The sequence below is a fragment of the Thamnophis sirtalis genome, unplaced genomic scaffold, assembly GCF_051295495.1.
Source record: "Thamnophis sirtalis isolate CommonGarterSnake01/CBP01778 unplaced genomic scaffold, rThaSir2_p1.2 scaffold_1, whole genome shotgun sequence".
Taxonomy (NCBI): domain Eukaryota; kingdom Metazoa; phylum Chordata; class Lepidosauria; order Squamata; family Natricidae; genus Thamnophis; species Thamnophis sirtalis.
Window position 1 is genome coordinate 85,541,980 of NW_028261381.1, and position 9,029 is coordinate 85,551,008.

The 9,029-nt window shown below is 39.0% G+C and overlaps 1 protein-coding gene across 2 annotated transcripts in view; it reads left to right on the forward strand.

The window, feature by feature from the left end:
• MICAL2 (microtubule associated monooxygenase, calponin and LIM domain containing 2) overlaps positions 1-8,466 on the forward strand; it is a 142,171-nt gene extending 133,705 nt beyond the window's left edge. Inside the window, exons 32-34 of one of the 2 annotated variants that reach the window (XM_087718123.1) lie at positions 1,758-1,851; positions 6,899-6,998; positions 8,357-8,465. In XM_087718123.1, the coding sequence (XP_087574249.1) occupies positions 1,758-1,851; positions 6,899-6,998; positions 8,357-8,420 (258 nt within the window). In that variant the 3' untranslated portion in view covers positions 8,421-8,465. Of the gene's footprint in view, positions 1-1,757; positions 1,852-6,898; positions 6,999-8,356 lie in introns of both variants that reach the window. The other variant, XM_087718131.1, reaches the window with a different exon arrangement.
• Positions 8,467-9,029: the final 563 nt, after the last annotated feature.

Genomic DNA, 9,029 nt, shown 5'->3' on the forward strand with positions numbered 1-9,029 from the left:
ATGTCTTTATGGAGATGGCTCAATGGATCCATCTATTCCTTCACTGTTCTTTTTACAAGAAATTTGATATTATTTTTATTTATCCTATCCTGAAGAGAACATAGCCTTTTTTGTCATTTCTTCTATCTGTTCCATGTTTTGATTTATTTATTTGATTTTTATCCCACCTTTATTATTGCTTATAAATTACTCAAGGTGGAAAACATACCAATACTCCCTCCTCCCTCCTTGGCCATGCTACCATCCATCATGCTTATGAGTTCAGCAAAGCTTGGCATTCCACAATCAATTCCATCAACAGCCTTATTGACTTACAACCAGCTTACGAACCCCTCAGAATCCAAATCAACTGCACTGACTCTCAACCAAACCATGTAGCTCCTCCTCCGCCAGCAGTTCACCTCCCATTGACCCTGACCTGATGTAACCTCCCTATCACAAGACCTGTCACACTCTCACTGATGACTCACACCTACGCATCACAAGACTTGACACACTCACACCATTATAAACAGAACAGTGACACTGACATCCCCTAAACTCTACTGAAGATGTTAGCTAGCCTGGTAACGAAATGTTCAGAAACCAACCCACACCTGAGCTACAGATATTTGCCACTATTGCAAACTCCTTCCTCTTCCTATTCCCCCCCCCCCCCGACGATACTGTGAGGTGAGTTGGCCCAAAGTCACACAGACTGTTTTTCACGCCTAAGATGGGGACTAGAACTCACAGTCTCTGTTCCTAGGTTAACACCTTAACCACTAAACCAAACTTCAGGCCTCTTTATACACTATCCACCTCTTCACAGGTCTCAAAATTTTATATTAATATCTTTTCTTTTTATTTTTAGATATTTTCATGTTTACCTCTGTAATTTTTTTTCTTGGATTGATGATGGCTTAATGTCCATCAATTCATTTTATTGACAAAATGTGTGGGCCTTAGAAGCTCTGCAATTAAGTGTGTGCTGTTATTGTGGGTAATCTTAGTGCTTTTTCTGATGGAATAGGTTGTAGCTATTATCACAGTTGCATGACTGCTAAAGAACAGTTAGGCACTTTTGTTAGTTCTATTTTGGTTCCTGACAATATTTGGCAGTAGATATATACAGTATGTCTTAGTCTGTTTAGTGTTTAATGTTTAAATACATTTTCTTGGGATAGACATAGAAAAATACTCAGAGGTGTATGTTACATATGCTGAAAGACCTACATTTCACTCCCATATCTCCATTTAACAGTTAGGAAAATAGCAGTATTATCATAAAGAATCACTGTCTAATTGAATAGAGAGCCATGAGATTGATACAGGTGGTCCTCAATTTACAACAATTCATTAAGTGACTATTCAAGGTTACAATGGAACTGAAAAAAAGTGACTTATGACAACATTTTTCACACCTAAGACATTGCAGCATTCCCACAGTCACATGATCAAAATTCAGAGGCGTGGCAATTGACTCATATTTATGACCACTGCAGGGTGGTTATGTTATTTGTAACCTTTTGACAAGCAAAGTCAATGGGGAAGCCAGATTCACTTAACAACCCTGTTACTAACTTATCAACTACAATGATTCACTTAACAACTGCAGCAAGCAAGGTTGTAAAACGGGGAAAGGCTAACTTAACAAATGTCTCACTTAGCAACAGAAATTTTGGTCTCAATTGTAATTGTAAGTCGAGGACTATCTGTATACAAAAGTAGCATCTTTGAAGATTTTATTTCTTAGATTTATTTATTCACTTGTTCAGGCTATCCAACGGTTATTGGAAGAAGTGGAAGAGCAGCAGAGAGCTCTTGAGGTATATGGCGTTCAGTTGGAGAGGGAACTACGAGGAGAAGCAGGTGAGAATGGCAGAAAAAACTGTGATCTGAAGAACATGGCAGCCCTCCTGAAGCTGTTTGAGAAGTTGTAAGAAAACTCAGTTGCATTTAATTTTTTATCCTCCTAGAATAGACTGAAATAGAATGGGATACAGGAAGCTTTTAGGTTTGTGGGCGTTTTTGATTATATGAGAATGTTCCCCCTTGGTATGATATGATGATTGTTGGGGACAACATGGCTAATCTTGAGGTGTACAGGACAATGCCCAACCACCTAACACAAGTGAGCAGCTAGAGTAGATGGCAATTTAGTTAGTGTTCGAGCAGCCACAAGAAAATCCCAGCTTGTAAACTAGATTGAGGAATTAAAAGAAAATGGCAATCATGAAGTCATTCAGAATCAAGCTCAGTTATCTACTGCCCCTGTTTATTTAGTGATAAAGCTGCCCATTGTCACCTTATAGGTGAGATGGGAGGCATAAATATGATTAAATAAACAAACAAGCAAACTTGGGCAGCAAATTCCAATTTCCCCCCACATGAATGCAGGAAAGCATTCACATCTACACATTGAAATAAATACATACTGGAATGGAAAAGGAATTTTTGCTACATCCCAGACCAGTATTATTGAAGGATCTCCTCCTTAATAGAAGAGCTCCATAGATTACATAGAGACATGGTGGCTCAGTGACTAAAACGCTGAGCTTGTCAATCAGAAAGGTCCACAGTTCGGTAGTTCGAATCCCTAGTGCTGCATAATGGAGAGAGCTCTCATTACTTGTCTCAGCTTCTGCCAACCTAAAACATGTAAAAATGCAAATAGAAAAATAGGGACCACTTTGGTGGGAAGGTAACAGTGTTCTGTGCACCTTTGGCATTTAGTCATGCCAGTCACATGACCACGGAGATGGAGACAGCATGAGCTCTTCGGCTTTGAAACCGAGATGAGCACCACCCCCTAGAGTCAGGAATGACTAACACATTCCACATGCCAGTGGAATCTTTATCTTTACTTTTTATATATTACTTGGTTCAGAAGTGACTATAAATCTGTATTCTTATGTGCTATTTTATCATATCACATGTAACAACACATTTTTATCAAAGGAGGCAAAATTTAAAAGAGGATAGAATTCTAGCACTTTATACTTGTGATCAGTCAATCAATTTGATTTATTGTGGTTGAAGACCAGTACACATTGTACTTGTGTATCAAAAAGAGTAAGAGAAAGATGAAGGAACTATTTTCTTTTGCATTCAGCCACCCTCTCCCTCTTTCGCTTTTATTACTTTCACATCTCCTCCTCCCTTCCTAAGAAGACACCTTTCTCTTCAGTGACACCAACATTACATTATAGAAAGACTGGGTGGAAGAGGGAGGAGGAAGAGGAGCTCTGAGTAGGCATTGGAGACTATTTGCTTAGCGCAGGGGTCTCCAAACTTGAAAACTTTGTGGACCATGCTGACTGGGGAATTCTGGGAGTTGAAGTCCACAAGTCTTAACATTGACAAAGCTGGCTTAGTGGGCAGAATGAAGTGCAGTGCCCGGAGACATCAGGATGCCTTTGGGCATCACTGTTGGTATCAGCACATCTAAACCACAGGCAATTTGAAGATGCCATAGGTAGGACTGAATATGTTTTTAGCAGCTTTAGAGCTGATGCACACGACAGCATACTGGTCTTCATTGCACAGCAATGGTAGTTAAAAAAAACACCAGATGGCTGGAAGAGCAAACAGTTACTTAATTGCTCCGAAGTATGCCAAATTACTTTTCAGCCCACAGCAGGTGGTACCTTTTAAAAAATCCCTGTCTTCATCACGCATTTTGTCTTGTGAGAGACTTTAGATTTGCCTCGTGCTCAGCATAAATTTCTTGCTGTGAGCTGGCCTTATTCCATGAACCCCCAAAGAAGGCTGGTTGCTTGCTCCGAGTACCTTGTTGGAATGGAATTGTGCTGATCTTTCCAGTTCATATGCAACCTTGAAAATTACATATCAGAGGTGCTTAATCATTTCCATTCTTCCTGATCTGGAATCTCACTTCTCCATCTGCACCAAGTCAATGGTAGCAACAGTTTCTTATAAAAGGGGAACCAAACAAGAAGATGTAGTAAATTATACGAAGACCTCCTACAAGAGTCTTTGTCAAAAGCATTTCTATCTACTACAACAAAAAGCAAAACAAGGGTTCTCATTTGGATGGGACAAATGGGTTAAGCTGCCCCAAAGTCTTAAGAACTGGATATTTGTGGCATTCAAAAATGTAAGACTTCTTGTTAGGCTGGCTAAGTTGTTATGCCATTAGTTACTTGGCAAGGCTTTGGAGATGGAAGATTTCTGCTCCATTCCCTGTCATTAGTAATTTAATTCCTTTAATTAGGGTCAGCTTTTTCTATTCTCGATTGATTGACAGAAGCTGGTGTTCTAAGAGGGACTGATTATTTCTCATTTGTCAACCTTACACATAGATTTGGCAAACAACCTTAGAAAATTATTAATTTGGGGGTGTTGTTTATAATCATGTTTAGGTTGTTAATGTATGGTTACAGCTCTTACGGTTCCATTCATTCAGTCTTTAGAAATATAGTACTTTATTGCTTAATAAATATCCAGGTCTTATTAGATTAAGCTGTATTTAGGCAGGCCTGTGCTTATGGAGTTCAAGTGATTTAATAGGTGTTATTATGCTAATTAGAAAATCATCACAGTTAAGCAATATTATTGAGCTGCAAAGGTTCTTAATAACCAAATTTAGAGACAGGCCTGCAAACAGTAGTCTTCCATGACATTAATGCAACTCCCCTCTAATAATTGTGTGAGAGTGAAATGAAAGGCTCTTTTGTTAGGGGGAATTACTCATTAGCTACTGGACTGAATAAGAGACTGTGGAGGGTGAAATAAAGTGCTCTAAAGGCACTGAGTAAAATGTGTCTAAGGGGATCACAACTGGAGTAACAATCACGTATGCATTAGAAAAACCTCAAATAATCTTAGCCTTATGAATACCCTTAATTATTTCTGGGGCACAGAGGAGGTTAATTGCGATCAGTCTGTTCCTCTTTTTCTTTTAAAGTTTCCCTAAAGCTTTTCTATATAGGTTCATATTCCATCACTAGCAATGGGGCATCAAAAGAGAAGTCCTGGTTGTTTGGCTTTATTGCTTTCTCCATCTCCACTTTGTGTGAGAGCTACTGAAAGTAGAGATTTGTAATGTGATATATCAGTATAAGGTTGTATTTGGGCTGTATTGTACCCCACAAATTGGAAGTGTCCCTGACTGAGGTGGGACCATGCGACAAACCCTTGCGCATTTACAAGAGCCTCAGTGGTGCAATGGTTAGAGTGATGTACTGCAGGCCACTTCTGCTGATTATCGACTGCCTGCAACTTGGCAGTTCAATTCCCACCAGGCTTAAGGTTAACTCAGCCTTCCATACTACCGAGGTGAGTAAAATGAGGACCCAGATTGTTGGGTCAGATATGCTGACTCTGTAAACTGCTTAGAGAGGGCTGTAAAAGCACTGTGAAGCAGTTTCTAAGCCTAAGTGTTATTGCTATTGCTACAAGAATGCAGGGGCTGGTTGTGTAAACAACTAAGCATGTATAACATATTCGAGAGAAAGAGAGATAATCTTTGAAGTATAGATGGTGGAAACAAACTATAGCAATATCAACTGCCTTCATGCTATATACTTGAGAGTTTCTCAAAAATCTGATTTGAAAAGTCTTGGAAGCTATTTGGAGAAAAAAGCATTTTAAATAAGTGAGTATGGGTTTATATGCTATGTATCCTTGCTGGACATGAATATACAATATTATTTTTGACTTATCTCTGCATTACAGCCCCTCCCCCCCTTGCTTCACTTCAAAAGTAGTAGCAAAAGGTATGCCAGGTGGTCAGTCTGTGGCAAGTTGTTTCTCCTGCCACACATGGTAGGAAAATTGGGAAACAGCTGCAGTGAAGAACAGAAGTGCCAGTCAGGGGTGGGATCTTACCAGTTTAACAACCGGTTTGCTGAGCGTGCACTTCGCACATGTGCACAGTTTAGAGAAGACTTACCTTCCACATCACTGCTTGGGAAGGAAAACAGCTGAGGTGTGGCAATTCACTGCCACATGACTCAGCTGAGAAGATAAAGGTAGATAAAGCGCAGGGGCGGGTGGACGGGCCCATTTGCTCGTGGGACCAAATTGGTTCGCTCCCATCTGTTCTTTAGCACTACTGGTTCGTCCAAATCGGTCCAAACAAATCCAAACCCAGTAAAATCCCACCCCTGGTGCCAGTTATCTAATTTCTTAGAGTGTTCATTTTGTACAATTGGAGAACAGGGAGCAGAAGGCCTGTTTCTCCCATACTTGTCTTCTGCTTTTATTATCATTGGGGGCAGAAGGGAAGGGAAGGGAGGAGGAGACCGGCTCCTTTGGTGTCAGTTCTGCAATCCCATAGAGACATGGCCATAGCTTGTCCTAAAGAAGACATTCTTCAACAGGTTTCTCAATTTACCCACTTTTCTGGTGCAGACAAGACCTCTATTCAGTTTCATTGCTGGAAATGTGATCAACCCCTTGTTAAGCCAGCATTGTTTTCTGCTGGCTCCCATGCTGGATAACAGCACTTGCATGCTGTTGTGTGAAACAACCCTTTGGGGTGGGGTCAAAACTGGAATTTAACTTTTTAATAATATGTCTTCTAGCCCTCATGTCTATGGAGATTCTCAGTCATCCAAGTCATGGTGCTTTTTTTTTTTCCAAGAGGCAACTGAACTTTCTGACTTTTCTTTGAAGACATGTCGCTTCTCATCCAAGAAGCTTCTTCAGCTCAGCTTTGAATAAATGTCTTCCAAGAAAAACCAGAAAGTCCAGTTGCCTCTTGAAAAAAAATAACCACCTTTGGGACTTCTAGCTTTCACTACAGCAGCTGTAATATTTGAAAATGCTTAGAAAATGCAACTGGAATATTTTGGAAAAGGACATTTTAATCAGCACTATTTCTCTATACTTGATGCAATTTTTGGGACGGAGAAAAAACTAATTCTGGCATTTTTTAAAAATTCTTAAACAGAGTCAAGCACACAAGATGAATCTGAATTATTACATGAATGGTTTGAACTAGTACTGGAAAAGAACAGATTGATGCGCTATGAAGCTGAACTCTTGATCATGTAAGTCAGAATTGACAGTTTGCATCAATGGTGAGAACGTATGTACTGTATGGTATGTATATATTTATGGATGTCGGAAGATTTTCTCTTTCCAGCATACATATGTCCCTTACTGAGCTAAACTGCTATATTACCCCTTGCATATGCATTCTTATTTTCGTTTAAAGTTAGTTAATATTTTTTATACTATCCTTACTGAAAGGCTTTGATGGAATATCTCCTAAGGATACTTGCATACTTTCATCCTGATTTGAAATCTTTACAAGGAAGGAAGGAAAGCCTTTTATACTTTTTACCTTTGAATTGAGATAAGACAATCATAGTCAATCCTAATCTTAAACCATTTGTACATTTTATTGCTGTGATATATTCATTCATGAGCAATACATTTGTACAAAGCTGTATATTTCCTGTTTTGTTTCCTGATACTGTTTTCATATCCCATTTCTTATCCTATTTATTGCATTTATAAGACTATTCAGCTCTAATAATGTGGGTTGCACACAACAATTTTGTGAGCAATGATCCAAAAAAAGAACAACCTACATCATTAAAACACTCCAATGTATAAAATAGTGAACCAAACTTGATAATTAAACAACTAAAAGACTCCACACAATATCTGGCTAAAATGTTAGGTTTTAGTGGCTTTTCTAAAGGCAAGGAGAATAAGGGTTGTCATATACAGATAGTCCTTGATTTATGGCTACAACTGGGACCAGAATTTCTACTGATAAACAGGGACTGTTAAGTGACCTGTGCCTGGTTTTACAACTTGGTTCACACAGTTGTTAAGCAAGTCACCACATTCCTAAGTGAATCCTGTGGCCATTAAGCAAATATGGCTTCTGCTGTTGACTTTGCTCATCAGAAGCTGACTGGGAAGGTTGCAAATGGCAATCACATAACCCCAGGATGCCAGTGGCCAAATGGCTGAATGTTGATCACATGACCATGGGTATGCTGAAGAGGTTGTAAGTGCAAGGACCAATTGTAAGCAACCTTTTCAGTGGCATTGTAACTTTAGTTATAAGTTGAGGATTATCTATATCACAGGGAATAATCACCCAGGGGACATTATACCACACCTCAAGCTATTTTTTGACAAAAAAAATTGTGTGGGACTTCTATGCTCACCAAAAAAGGCATATTTTAACCTCATGGGAGGCAGGGTTTTCAAAATTGGCCAAGTTAATAGGTGTATAGGTCAAAAATGATGATAGAAATGGAAATGAACTTGAACACCTTTTATTGCATTGCTGAAAAAAATAAGGATCTTGATCAACTTTGTGTAGAATGATAGGAGTTATTAAAGGATCAGTCCTCATAGTGGGATCTTTTACTTGTTCTTGTTACAGAGCTAAAGATATAGAACTAGAAGATCGTCAGAATGACTGGAGGAGGACCGAGATAGAACACTAACTATTGATGATAAAGTAGATGTTTAAGGTATTGGTATAAAATTTATTTTGCATACAAAATCAATATGTTACCTGAAAATGGGTACACTAAGTGTTCATTTTCCAAAGAGACTTGTAACTCTATCGCCAAGCAACAGTTATAAAGGTGGAGGGAATCACTCCTTACTTACAATAGTAGTTTTTCATTTCCAGGTGAGGTGGTTAAGTGAATCATCATGGGTCATTAAGTGCATCATTACATGACTATGATTTGTTACTTCCTGCCAGCTTCCCCATTGACTTTACTTGTCAGAAGCTGGCTATGAAAGTCTCAGATGACAATTGTATGATTACGGGATGCCAAACACTTGAATTGTGACCGTGAGAACATGGGAATGCTATGATCGCCACAGTTTTGAGGACTGGTTACAAGTTTCCTTTTTCAGTGCTGTCAAAACTCTGAATAGTCACTGAATGAATTGTCAATAAGTGGGTACTACCTGTATATTGCTACAAGCAAACTTGTATGACTGAATTTGCTGAAGTGACCTATTTTAATTCCCTTACACAGTAGGAATGGATTATTTTGACATTGTAAGTTGCCAAGAGTCACCCTATGGTAAGATGGGTG